Here is a 13,959-nt window from a genome sequence, read left to right as displayed (position 1 = left end):
TATTAACCTGTCTAGCCTACATGTTATATAGTCTTTGTTTTTACAAGTATATGCATTTGCTATTTTCTGTACTGCAAGTAATGACGAGCTTTGTGTAGAGCCAAGACTATATCATTATCGTTGGTCCTGGGTTTTGCCAGGCCTTTTCTGATTATCAGATGCAACAAATGACGTCCAATTTTATTGAGCAGTTCGGCTTCAATGACGAAGAGTTTGCTGATCAGGACGATGTTGTGGAGTGAGTACTCGTCCTGCATGACTGGACTTGCTGTCTAAGTATTACTGTGTAACATTGAAGGGATAAGGCACTGAAGACATTACAAAGCTGTGGGTGGGCCCTGTTCTGTGGCAGCCATAATAAATACTAAATATGGGGTAATGAGAAGAAAACCATATACAGCTTTTGTGTCGTTGTGTCCTGTCCCTTTGTACATTCCTATAATCGTTTGCAAGGTTTGTGTGCTATGGGAGATAGCTGGTAGTTGATCAGTGATGATAAATGATCTGCTTCACTTTAAGTACTTTGTGGGATGAAGTAAAGCCTTCTTTTTACATGGATGGTGGGATTAGCATTATCAGACGATGCAGACATCTCAATACACTAGTACAGAAGTGCACAATTTATTGCTCAAGCCTCTTGTAACTTTTCAATGTTTTCAAAAAAAAATGTTCACTCATACAGAAATTCTCCAAGAGATAAAGATGCATGTAGACATTTATAAACATACAAGAGCTTTTCTTTTATCTGATAGAGGAAGAAAAGATGTTTCCCAATTATGTCAGCAGTGCAAACAATCGAGTTCATATGTATGCTAAATGAAGAGTCAGATAAAACAGCATTGACAGTACCCAGCCTCAATGAGAGGAGCATGTTGCCCTGCAAGGCTGTAAAAATAGATTGAATACACAGCAACATTTCTTGCTGTCTTGAATTCTCTGTCAGGTCTACATGATAAAATTTGATGAATAAGAAAAGAAAATGAAGGCTTACAAATTCAGTTGTAAAATTTCACCAAATTTCTTTTGAAAAAAATGTAACAGTGAGGTTGAAGTGAGTACTTTACAGAACTTTTGTATTGGATTGGTGGAACTGATAATGATCCCATCCTAGTAAAAACTAAGGTCTTTCTGGTGGTCTTTCCATCTGTGCTGTCAAGATGCCAGGAGTGTATCTGACTTTTGCCTTTAAGGGTCAACAAAGAGGAGGCTTGACTTTCCCAAACCCTGAACAAATGTATGCCACACATTCTCTGCACCCATACAGTTCTTAAAGAAAACATAATCTGTACAGGTCAGATACTCGCTGGTTATCATGAATGCACAAGTTGGAAAGTAAAGTAGGATTAGGTGAAGTGTAATTTGGGCTACTATCACTATCCTTAAATATCTGCCATTTCCATTTTCAATTCCCAGACTTTGAGTAGTGGGGAATAGTAATGGTGAGGTTAGATGGAGAAATGTTCAAATGAGCTAATGTGAATGGAAATTATTGGGAGTTGGTTCACTTTTAATCTGACTTGGTCCTGGTTACCTGTTGTAGTGCTGTTAAGTAGTTAACTGCAGCCCTGTTCACTTGTTGATTGATCACTGTAGCTATCTAGAATGACTTCCTGATGTACTGATGGCTCTTATTAAAACCAACAGTTCGACAGTTTGGTGAAAATGCTCATTTTTTAAAATCCAGAGACGGAGGACACCATCAATAGTAGGCCCAGGGTTGATTTTGCCTAGATAAGTGCAAAAACTGGACACAGGGGGAAACTGTTAGTGCAGCTCTATCAAATGTGAAAACGCATACCTTCCTGTTCATCAAGAAATAGTGCCAACAGCTGACTGCACTTTCACTCATAATCAAGTCTCAGCTGTAGTTGTAAGACTTGCCTTTAACTGCCTTTGTTTGTCGTCTTTGATGTGAAAACATCACTTTTCCACAGTTAAAAAAAAAAATGTATTGGCGCACCATGGAGCGCCTCATGCATGGCTAAAGGCTAAATCCCATTGGTAGCATCTATGTCGCGTTCTGGCCACGATGCGGCTGGCAGAGCTGATTGCGCCCACTACATATCATACAATACATACAAGATATACATTTAAACCAAGTCAAGTAATCAGCCAGGCAAAACGCTCTGCTTCTGAAACACTCCCTGTGGAATGTGAAGCTGTGTGGATGACGGAGCAAAACCGGGCCGCAGCGGAAACGCCCAGTGGGATTTTGGGGTAGCATTTCAGTCAGCTAAAGAGTCGGTCACACTCGATGGCAGTAGACCAGGATCGATACAAGGTCCCCTCTACTGATGAATCAAATTATGGGCCTTTAGGAAGCAGCTGCAGATTCTATGTGTATGTATTTAATGTATAAAATTGTATTTTTTTTTACCTTTTACAGAGCAAATCTAACAGTTCCCTCTCTGCTTCCAGTCTTTGTGCTAAGCTAGACCACATCTTGTATTGATGATGTTATCTGACTGTGGGTAAGATGGCAAACAATCCCCCCACATGTTGAACTTTTCCTCAAATGGGTGATATACTATTTGAGTAGTGAATAAGATTTTGGGAAAGATTTTGTGAAAGGGCCCTGTGTATGTTTCCTTGATTTTGTTTGACCAATGTACAACAGAAGACATGCATGTGAGGTGGCTATCAAAAACCATGCTTCTCCAGCATTATCTTTATGTTATCATGAACCAGGCATGGGCTGGGAATAAGTTTTAGTTTCCTTATAGTGTTGAACATGAAGTGATAGCATCTGCCTGCTTATGTGTTACCATGTGTGTGGATGCCTAACGACCCTAACTAAACTAAACTCTGTTCTCTTTAACATTGCAGTATTCCCTTTGATAGAATATCTGACATCAATTTTTCACTGAATACAAATGAAAGTGTAAGTATTTTGATGATTAATCTTGAATTCATATGTAGTCAAGGAATGAGAGGAAAAAGTTAATTCTAATGAAACAAAAAAAAGTGTTATTTTCTTAATATGACGTGTTGTATTTCCTGATCTCACTGTGGACATTCAGTTAGGAGTAGATGCCACAAAATGAGCTTAGAAACTGAAAGTGTTCCTCGACAACAAACGAATGGCAAATATGTAGACGGTGAGGATTCATCTCAATGAAATGAAATCACAGGCCTGGAGCAAAGCACAAATGTCAAACTTGATTTCATCAAATACTGTACCACTGCTTTTAAAAAATGTAAGGTACACGTTAGTGGCTGCTTTATGGCCGAGTGGCTTTTGTTCTGCAGGATCCAAACCTACCTTGTCTGTGTATATAATGTGTATACTTATGATAGTGTTTTTGTAAGTGTATGTGGCCTCTGTGTGTTTTCCCCAGGCCAATATAGCTTTGTTTGAGGCACGCTGTAAGGAGAAAATCCAGCAGTTTGAAGATGCTGGTTCAGATGAGGAGGATATCTGGGATGAAAAAGATGTCACCTTTGCGCCAGAGGCACAGAGACGCCCCAGGTCAGCAAAATGCACAGATGTTTTTCTGTAATTTATACTCAATACATTTCTGTGGTGACTTTTTCACCTTCAAGTCATCATCCTACTTTAAAAAGTACATTTTAAATTGTCTGTTCAAACAAACCCGCAAGAATTATGACATAACTGTAAGCATCTGCAAATAAAGCAGTCATCAAGTTAGTACTCTGTGTGTAGTTCTTAAATTCTTTTACTTACTTTACTTTACTGGGTTTTGAGGTTCAAGCTTTTATTTATAGGTATAATATCTCGCTGGAAGAAATGGAAAGATATCTAATAACTTTCATTATTGGTTAATCTATGATTATTTTGGTTAATCAGTCATTTTTGAACTCATCACATTTGTGAAACTAAATACTTCCTGCTTAGTTCATTGTTGTTAAGAAGCAAGCCCATTTCTAAGTTAACTGAGTAATTAATGCAGTCATTGGCTAACTTTCTGCTTGCTAATTGATCAGAACAAGCTGAAATCATAATATGCTGGAGTGCCAGTAACATTGTAGACTTTTTAACACCTTCCCTAATGGCCAGACTGTGGTGTGTTGACTTCTCCATAGCTTCACATTTAGCGCACTCCCTAGTATGAATAGGATGAACTCTGATGCAGATTGGAAATGACTCCTGATCTGTGTGTCCATCTCAGGAGCTCAGGTAGCACAGACAGCGAGGAAAGCACAGACTCAGAGGAGGAGGATGTGAAGAGAGATTCATTCGAAGCATCCAACCCCACCACCGATGACAGAATGGAAGTCGACACAGGTTGGTGTACCCAAGAGTACTACATTTCAACCCAAAGACAGAACAATGACAAGTGAGTTCAGGATTAGCTTTAATATTCAATTCAGTCCAGTTTGGGTTTACGGCTTATGTAAGAACTATGATTAGGATTACTTTTAGTTCAGGTTTTTGCATGCATGCTAATGGTGAGGGTTATCGAACGAATATACTGTTGGCTCAGTGCCTTACTTTGTCTGGCTTATTTTAATTTTGTTATTCTTAATTTTCTTTAGGGCCTGTGTGGACGGCCAATTTTGATGACATCCCCATGGACACAGGTACATCCACAGCTCCGGCTTCCAGCCCCAACAACCCTGCAGCCCCGTCTCCTTTGTCCTCCTCCTCTTCCACAGAGGCCCTCCCCGAGGCAGCATGGAGCACCTCTACTGCTGCCACCTCCAACTCTGAAACAGGCTGGGCTGATTTCTCCAACTTCACCCCTGTCAGGTAGAACATCCTGACAACTTTCTGTTAGTGTGGCTGTACTGCTACAGGTACACAAAACACTACTTGTCACCTTTGAATTTGAAAGCAAGTTTCATTAAGAAAAAAATCCTCCCTTTCAGCCCCAAGGATCCTCTTAGGTGCAACTCTCCTGTTGCCATGGAAACCAGCATAGAGACAATGGATCCTCTGGGGGTTAATGCACCCATGCAACCTGAAGGTGGGATGTGTGCACATGCATGTCCATGATGGTAGAATGAGACTTACTTGATGTACATCCATGAGACGGCCTCAAACACACACTCACATAGACACAAACAAACATACACACACCAGGACCTTCTCTAACATTTACATAGCTGTGGCCCTAACTCTCCCCTGGACACACTTTGCTATGAAATTTAACACTTGCTAATGCAAATGATTTTAGTTTCATTCTCGTTCAGTAGCAAAATCTAAATAAGCAAACATCACAGCAGGGAGATGTGAATATACCTCTTGTCAGGGTAGCCGTGAGACGTTAAGTGTTGAAATAGCTCAAATAATCTTGACCACATCTGACACCTATTGTTGCCTTTCTTAACCTGATCCTAACCCTAACACCCCCCAGACTGTGATGGCTGGTTGGGCACCAGTGTGGCTTCTCCCTCTTCCACCTCACCGAAGGATTGTGGGAGATCTAAAGCAGAGGAGGAAACTGCCTGTTGTGAGCAGCGCAGCATCACTGAGACAGTCATCAATGGCTCCATGAAAGAAACAGTCAGCCTCACTGTTGATGCCAAGACTGAGACTGCCGTCTTCAAGAGGTTCGCCAAACACACCCACATAAAAAACACTACATAGCTCTCTGCTAAATGACAGAATGTAATTAGCAGCAGTTTCAATGCCAAAGTTGAGGTCCCGGTGTTCAGAAAAACCCAAGAAGGTAGCACTTGCTCTCTTACGTTATAGCGTCTTTACCAGAATGGCTGCTTGTCAGGAAGTCTCTCATTAGTGTTTTCCTCACATTTGTTTCCTTCTGCTTGCCCTCACACTGTCACTCGGTCACTGTTCCTGTAGAGACTGTGGTAACTTAAACAGCAAGAACTGAGATGGACCCCAGGCCTTTCAGACACATCAACTGGATGGAGAGTGTTGAATAAGAGTTAACTTACATTTTAAGCACGCCTGCTACACATTTGCTGCAAACATTTAGTTGCAAGTAGTCAAAGACCCAGTTTCCACCAAAAAAACAAAAGCTGACTGAATGAACCTCCCACTTGCCTATTTGTCTCGTCTCACGTGCACTGTGTGCTCAGGGTACCAAAATACCACACAGACGTGCAAAACCAGTTTTTAGGTCAGGATAACACCAAATGGTCGGAGCATTACTTGAGCTGGTTGTTGCACAGAACCAAAAACAGGGCCCATTGACTGGTTCAGTTGCGTTACGTCAGGGGTGCCCACACTTTTTCGGCTTGTGAGCTACTTCTAAAATGACCAGGTCAAAATACATTAAAAATGCTAAATATATATTTATTTCTATATATACTGAGTATACTTTATATATGTTGGCGCACACTGCATACCTGCAGCTAATGTAACCCTTGGTATTACACATAAAAACTGACAGCAGTAATGCACATAGGTGACAAACAGTGATGGAACCATCAGTATTGCCTCTCACTACCTTCCTCTGATGACTTGCACTGAATGGAGTTGAATATCCCTTCCTATCCTCTTCCCTATCCCAGAGTATCTCTTCTTTAGTAGATATAAATTGGAAGGCTAACTAGGTCACTTCGCTTGCTGTAGTTTTGCAGTAGCTAGTGTGTTTGACCGCTCATGTCCCTGCCCAGGACCCGTAGCCCCGTAAGAGATCTGACTGGCCGCCCTGTACGTCAATCAAGTCACAAACGCCGTAGGGAGGACACATACATTCATTCATTTTCTAAACCACTTAGTCCTAATTAGGGATGATAGCACTACCTTTGCGATCTGCCGGTCAGTCGCGATCGATGTATTGGGCACCCCTGCCTTACGTTTTGCGCTCATGGATTCCCTATCTCATAATTACTGGTGTTTATACCTGCCTAGGAAAAGCTATATCGTGATAAACTTCTGCGCAGTGATTGTATATTATAAGGTTTTACAATGATATTCTATCATAGTGTCAATTTGAAACACCCTGTGCTGAATTTAACAGTCTAAATGTATGTGTATGGCTAAATACACTGTTTGAATTTGTACTTACAAGTTTGTCACAAACTAGTACACACTCATGGACATGATGGGATGGACAGTAGAAAAGAGGATTATGTTGCAGGAATGGTTTGAAAAGTTTTTATGAACATTCCAATACATTTTCCATCATGAACATTTGTCACTATTGAAATCCATAGACATGAATTCAAGTTGACTATAACTCCCATTCTCCACAAATAACTGAGTCTCAACCATGCCCCTGTAGTCAGACACTGGCCTAAATCCTAAATCCACAGGATAGGGTTTAGAGTCTGTTGTCCTCTGTCTCCTCTGTCCTTCTGTCCCCTTGTTAATGATGCACGTACGTGTGTGTGTCTCTGTGTGTGTGTGTGTGTGTGTGTGCGTGTGTGTATTTTTTATTTTTTTTCTGGCCAAGTAAATAACAACTGTCTGATGAACTGAGCGATACTTACAACCTGAGCTTCCCCTCCTCTCTCTCTTGCTGTGCGTTGTGGGTGTGGTCTTCTTCAGAGTGTTGAAATCTTATCGGTATGTACAGCCAATCAGAGATCAGCCTGCAGCCGTGATGTAGTCTTGTCGTCACGTCAACCACCAACTTTTCTTTCCCAATTTTGATCTTCTTCTTCTTTGGTTTCAGCTCCTTGTTTGTTTATTTCATTATCTCCATTCTGCATGTGTTTTTACCAAAGATGTTGTCCAAGTGCAATTTACTGGTTTATTCTATTTTCAAGTAGCTTTTATCTTAACAGGCCAAACCAATTTAAGACCAAGTTATTATTTGAAAAGAAGTGAAATTTCCACAAACTCGAGGCAAGTTTTCTAAAGTGCCTTCCACTTCTTCACAAGTGGATTTTCATTGCTTATAAACGGCTTACAAACAGAGTATTTTTATTCAGGGTTATTAGCTTTGGCCCTCATGGCGTTGTCTACTTTGTACAAAGTGAATTGCTTTGTCATTAAGACAGCCGTAATATGTGTATGGAATGAGGTATGAGTCGTCATAGGTGCAGTAGATGTGCAGGCAATTGAAAATGTGTTATATCAGCATCCTTCTATTGAACAGTCATTGCATTTTAGTTGCAAAAATTCATTTTTGTAAGAATAAGCATGTTTTCTCAGGTGCACAACCTGTGGAACATCAGGAGAAAAGTGTCTCGATCAAACGTGTTCCACTGATGTTGGGGAGTTTCTTGTTACTTATTGGCCAACATACAGCATGTGCCACAACTGGTATCTGTAAAAATCTAAAATCGGCCAATAAAGTTTAGTTTGTTCAAGAGGGTGTTAAAAGTAACCCAATATCAGAGGAAACACACGTAGTCACAAAACATTTGTCTTATGATCAAAACAGCCAAATAATAAACAGAGAACAAAGCTTTTCTTTAAGCATTGACATTTTTTGAAATACCAATATTGTTTTAGTTTAATAAAGTTTCAAGTCTCGTTAAGAGTTGTTGTGTCATCACATTAGGAAGCGGTAAAAACATATACAGTTTTTGTTAGTATTCAGTAAGACTACTTTTAACCAGGCATGAACACACTGGTATGAATGGTATTGTGTTTGATAGAAAAAATTTGAAATATTCCACAAATGCAATTAAATGTTTTTTCTACCATGTGGCTTGTGTCCTGAAATTGACAAGTGCAGATTAATTGTTCTGTAGCCCCTCAAATGTTGGAGTATATTTGAATGTTTGTGGGTGTTTTGCTTTGATTGAGGCCTCATCAAGATAATTGGTGGTTCTCTGAGACAAAGCAAGACTGACGGCTGGCACAATTAATTTTGGTCTAATCAGTGTCCAAATCAGTTTGCAGGCCTGCCTACTATGTGCTGGCTCTGTAGCTACAAAATAAACCGAGTGTCATAGCTAAACAACCAAAACAGTTGACTTTCTCCATTTGCTGTACATTTTGATGCTTTTCCTACATATTGTTCACAGTTACCCATTTTCTACACCTCCATCCTTTGTTTTACTGTGTGCTCTGTCAGTTCAGCATGCATCACTGTTCACATCTCACTGTGTTATGTGTGTTTCTGTGGGGAAAGCGGTTGGTGTGAATCACTTCATATGGTATTAATGTATATTTGTGGGTTTGCGTGTGCATCTGTTTGTTGCAGTGACGAAGAGAAGAGTGCCTCTTCAGAGAAATACTCAGTAGTTGAGTGTTTGGATTCGGACAGAACAGGCTTCAACAGCTCAGCCGCAGCCTGCTGCCCCAAAACAGGGTCAGACACACCATAAACACACCACTCACTGTAAAAAAAAAAAAAACAACTTGTATAGGCTTTGTAAACGGAAATGTTCAGTCAAATGATGTCTTTGACCCTGGAATGTGTGGAATGTAACTGTGGTAAATGCTGTTCCAAATTCAGATACAGTCACAGTTTGCCTTACTTCTTAACTGAAACTGTCAATATAGAGAATCAAGCAGAATGTAAATGCCTCTCTTCTATCATATCACCATCGTAATGCAGCTAACAGCAGTGCCAAAGCCCTTCATTGAATTTAATAAAATCTAGCCCGCAACTAAAAGAGCTCTGATTGGCTAAATGGCTGCCTTTATTCAACAGCTGGCCAATCAGAGCTCTGGCTGTTGATCTCCAGGCTGGATTTTATTATATTCTAAATGGAAAAAGTCAAATCGAAGAGCCTTTTTAAAAAGATTTTTTGAATTCCTTAATAATTTGGTTTCCTAATTGTTGTCTTCAAATGTTGAATTAACAATAATTTAAAGTAAAGTAAAAGTCAAAATATTTGAGTGGTGCATTCCAAGCTTCACATAGAAGCACATAAGCCTTGTCCAAAAAACCTAAAGGTATAAACATGTCAGGTAATGTACTGTTAGGGTACATGTACTAAACCAAATCTGTTATTGTGCTGATATTGGGTCTATAAATGAAGGTTACTATCAGAACAAATATTGGGTTTCTGATAGATAGATAGATACCTGTTAAGGTAACGTGACATTCAGGCACAGGCATGTAGCAAGCAACAGGCAAATGGGAACAGTTTATCAATTTGTGCTACTACCACAGCTTGTTGTCCTTCTTATTAAACTGTTTTTTTTAATCTCGCACTGTCTTACGTTGTACCATCATATGTGTCCATTCAAACATGATCCAGCCAGAGTCATGCTATTATGAGTGTAGGCTAGCTATATAGTAAATATTTTCTCTCTCTCCTGTCCTGTGTGTGTTGGAAGCAGTGATAAGTGTCGGTCCACTGTGGAGCTTCCCAATGGTCCTCTGGAAGACATGTCAACCATAGAGGAGGCCAAGTAAGTCCGATGGCCCTCGCTCGCTAATCTATTTCAGGCACTGCAACCCAGAAGACCTGAAGAAGCTGTATGTAAGAATGCAAATGTCCTAACCAGCTGGACTGGACATTAAACAGATGTTATCCAGCCAGCTCCCGAGCAGAAAGTGCACAAAATGTCCAATTGTCCACCCAGAGCAGGTCATTGTCCAGAGAATTCACAGCAAGCGAGTAGGCGAGTTGATGACGTTTCTGTCACGTGACTGATGTGTAACCGGAAGAATACATTGGCACTCTTTTCTCCACTCTTTTGCTGATGTGCAGATACGTCCAGATACATGTTTTATTGATGTTAGGCTTGCGCCGATTGGCTGTCAGATTACATATCGACCCTCAAAGGGATAATCGATTATAATGTTTTTTCCTATACTAACATCAAGGCAATTGTAACTAAATTACTATCAGACCCAAGATACTCTAAACTCTATACTCTAGAGTCTGCGCCCTACTGTGCATTTAGAGATACTTGTGGTGGAGGGGCATGTCCGCACACTTATCCTTGTCAATCAGCACGATTGACTGAATTTTTAATGTTTAATTACAAACTAGTCATCACTTTTCTACAGATTTGATGACACCCTGCGTCTCCATTCTCCAAATGTCTGCTCATCATGACTTTCTCTGTGCTTCATTAAAGTTGTGGTTATGATTTGGATTGTGATTTTAAAGGGTTAAAGTGGGCGGTAATGATCCAGAACAATGTGGCTGCTTTATTCCTAAAGATCTGACTGGATAAATGTGAATCTCTCTGTTACAGCATATCCGTGTGATGTGTAGAAAAGTACAAAATGTCGTTTACCATTCTATCCTCAGCTATCCTGTCACTGTGGCGGGATGATTAACAGCTATAAAGATAATACAAGTACCCGTTCTGAATTTGGAGATGCACACATGATTCTTGCTGCTGTGTGATGATCACGTGATTTAATAATCAGTATAAATCAAGAGAATATTCCATTTTGACAACTTGATGTTAAATTGATCCAGGGCTGCTGTATTTTGAACAAAATGTTCACATGCGTTTCCACGAGAGAACAGTTTTTTGTGTGAGACTTGAAGATGCACCACTGAACCAAGAAACCCTTCAAATGTCATTTCCCGAATCATGTACAGAATAATGTACTGCGGCTGCACACAATGCTGACATCAGATTTCCTCAGACAAAACACTGTAGTTTTCAGTCATTCGTCAATGATCTAAATAGATATATTTTCTTACTGTCTGTCTTCAAACGGACTCTTATCTCTATCTTTGTGTTTCTTCTCAGACTGGACCAGAGTGCCGTGTCCTCAGACCCAGCGGTTAATGGGCCAGCGTGAGGGCCACCCAATGCCAGCCAATGGCCAGCCTGTTCTGCCATGCAGGGCCCTCCTCCTGGCCAGAAAGTGGAGGCCGCTGCTCAGAGCTGTACCAATCACATGCCCCCAACAGGACCAGCAATACTCTCATCGGCTCATCACAGAGACAGACAGACAGACAGACAGGTGTACAGACACAGGACAAACTGAAAAGTAAAATGACATACTCAAATGGATACAGAATAATTTTTTTTTTCATCATTTGTTTATATACTATTGTTCTTATGAGGTGATGTGTGACTGATATCTTGCCACTCAAAATTAAATAGTAATGTTGCTATAGTTAAAGAAATGATTGTATGAATAAAATATTTTATAAAAAGAAAATGTATACAGAAACGTAAGATGAATTACCACAGGAGTAGCTGATTGGTGAGCAAACCAACCACTAAGCTGTTGTTACATGCTCGATCGGTTATCCTGCATAACAGTCTGACACTTAATTCAGCAGTTGCTATATTTAAAATTCTCCCCCACCATTGGTCAGTGTCTCTGGGCAAAGGTGCTCCTACGATTGAAGAACATTTTAAAAACCACACTTTAAGTTTTATTCTGCTGCAGGTATTATTTGTAAATGTTGTCTCTTGTATCCTTCTGCATTGAGAAAGATTTGACAAGCTCTTTATGGTATTGTTCTTTTTTTTTTTTTTTTTTATTTATTATGGAAGCAAGATGATGGTTATGTTTTGTTAAGAGCCATACCAACACATCCTCTCCCCCCTCCAGCAGGCTGCATTCATGCTGACTGGGTTCCTACCTCGCAGCTAGAAGGCTAAATAGGTGAGATGCAGTATGTCGTCACCGCGGCATAAGCTAAGAGCTGTAAACGCATTCTGAGCTTGTGTTTTTAGTCCCAATTGAACTCCTTCAGAACCACAGCCCAAAACTCCTGAAGTGCTTTTTAGGCCAGTGGTTCTCAGCTTGGGGGTCTCATTAGATCACATTCACATGTAGAAAATTCCATTGTGGTTTGAAGATGCATTTAGATAGTGCAGCTAAAGCATTTTAGACAGTTTAACAGGGAAGTGAAAGGGCTGTTAAAGACAAACTACAGGCAGGAACATGGAATGAAATAAGAAATGCGTTTTGCAGATGAATTATCCTCTTCAAGATTAATCAGGTGGGATTCAGTCGTCTCATGAAGAATTTATATTTTAAGAGAACTACTTTAAAATTGAAATTTGACACTCAAATCAGCTGTTGACCAAGATCATACCACAGGTGTTTATATGTAGACTGACATATACACAGAGGGCACAAGCAAAAGAATACAGGCGGAGAAGTTAAGCGTGGCCCAACATTTGCCGTTTGTGACACCTGACTGTGCGATGTTGGCCAGTTCTTTAGAGGGTGAATGGTGAAGTCCTACAGTTTATTGGCTAATTGTTGAAGTGGAGCCAAAATTACTACTATCATAACTTTGCAAAATTCTTTCTCATAAGTGTAGTGGCATCTGGTCAGCCTTCAAATGTAGGACTTGACTTCCTGCATTGTGCTTTATCTTGTAAGCAGTGACCAAAGCAACACACCAGACCCTTGAGCTCTGCAGTGATGTTTAATCCAGTCTGAAAAAAGCATTCATGGTTTTAGTGCTTCTATCAGTCTGAATGCACCCCTGTAACACCTTTATTTTATTTATTTATTCATTCATTCATTTACTTTTGAGTCAATGCCCCTACTTCAAAATTCGCCCACATGAGACTTGGAAATTTCAGTTTTGGAACTTTTCAAACTAATTTCAAACTTGCCATGGTTGTGGTTAGACATGTTGTAGTTGCCTCTGTATATGGCCTTTCTGCTTTGGTTTGGTCTTCACCAGGTCTTTAGAAAAACGATCATGCCAGATGCTTAACTTTCTTCTAAATTTCTAAATGGAGGACCAACTGTGATGGGCCAATTGTTAGGCTACTGAGGGGAAAAAGGCAGAAATGACCATCAGCCCATTTTGATTGGCAGCAAATGTGTTTCAACATAACTGCTGAATATCCGTCCACATTAGCCTTAAACAGACGAGTTACCAATGCATCTACCTGCTGCTGGGATTTAAATTACTTAAATGTTGATAGTAAAAACCACTCTTCTGCAGCCTCCATTCCTTTCCCCTCAAAAAATGTAACTTTTATTTTTGCATTTTGGCAGCACACGATTCACTGGTTGGGAATTGGTTTCAAAGACAATGGTTTTGTTACTCAGAGTTGTCTGTACGAGCATTGGAAAGGGAAGAAGGTATATATGGATGATTAGTACAACTTAATCCCACTTTTGTCAGATTATTAACTAATTAAATTTCATCTTAATTTCTGAAGCTAAGTGGTCTTTGCAGATGGTTTATTGGGCTTGTCTGTCATGACTGAGGTTTTATTAGGCCTTA

At 40.1% G+C, this 13,959-nt stretch overlaps 1 protein-coding gene across 3 annotated transcripts in view; it reads left to right on the top strand.

Annotated features, from left to right (window-relative positions):
* ppp6r3 (protein phosphatase 6, regulatory subunit 3) overlaps nucleotides 1–12,213 on the top strand; it is a 29,427-nt gene extending 17,214 nt beyond the window's left edge. The window contains exons 16-25 of one of the 3 annotated variants that reach the window (XM_070831300.1): nucleotides 192–238; nucleotides 2,827–2,881; nucleotides 3,339–3,469; nucleotides 4,131–4,246; nucleotides 4,498–4,711; nucleotides 4,831–4,928; nucleotides 5,319–5,514; nucleotides 9,033–9,140; nucleotides 10,121–10,192; nucleotides 11,498–12,213. In XM_070831300.1, the coding sequence (XP_070687401.1) occupies nucleotides 192–238; nucleotides 2,827–2,881; nucleotides 3,339–3,469; nucleotides 4,131–4,246; nucleotides 4,498–4,711; nucleotides 4,831–4,928; nucleotides 5,319–5,514; nucleotides 9,033–9,140; nucleotides 10,121–10,192; nucleotides 11,498–11,549 (1,089 nt within the window). In that variant the 3' untranslated portion in view covers nucleotides 11,550–12,213. Of the gene's footprint in view, nucleotides 1–140; nucleotides 239–2,826; nucleotides 2,882–3,338; nucleotides 3,470–4,130; nucleotides 4,247–4,497; nucleotides 4,712–4,830; nucleotides 4,929–5,318; nucleotides 5,515–9,032; nucleotides 9,141–10,120; nucleotides 10,193–11,497 lie in introns of all 3 variants that reach the window. The other 2 variants (XM_070831299.1, XM_070831298.1) reach the window with 2 other exon arrangements.
* Nucleotides 12,214–13,959: the final 1,746 nt, after the last annotated feature.

The sequence above is a fragment of the Pempheris klunzingeri genome, chromosome 5 (assembly GCF_042242105.1).
Source record: "Pempheris klunzingeri isolate RE-2024b chromosome 5, fPemKlu1.hap1, whole genome shotgun sequence".
Taxonomy (NCBI): Eukaryota; Metazoa; Chordata; class Actinopteri; order Acropomatiformes; family Pempheridae; genus Pempheris; species Pempheris klunzingeri.
This window is presented reverse-complemented; position numbering and strand designations above follow the sequence as displayed.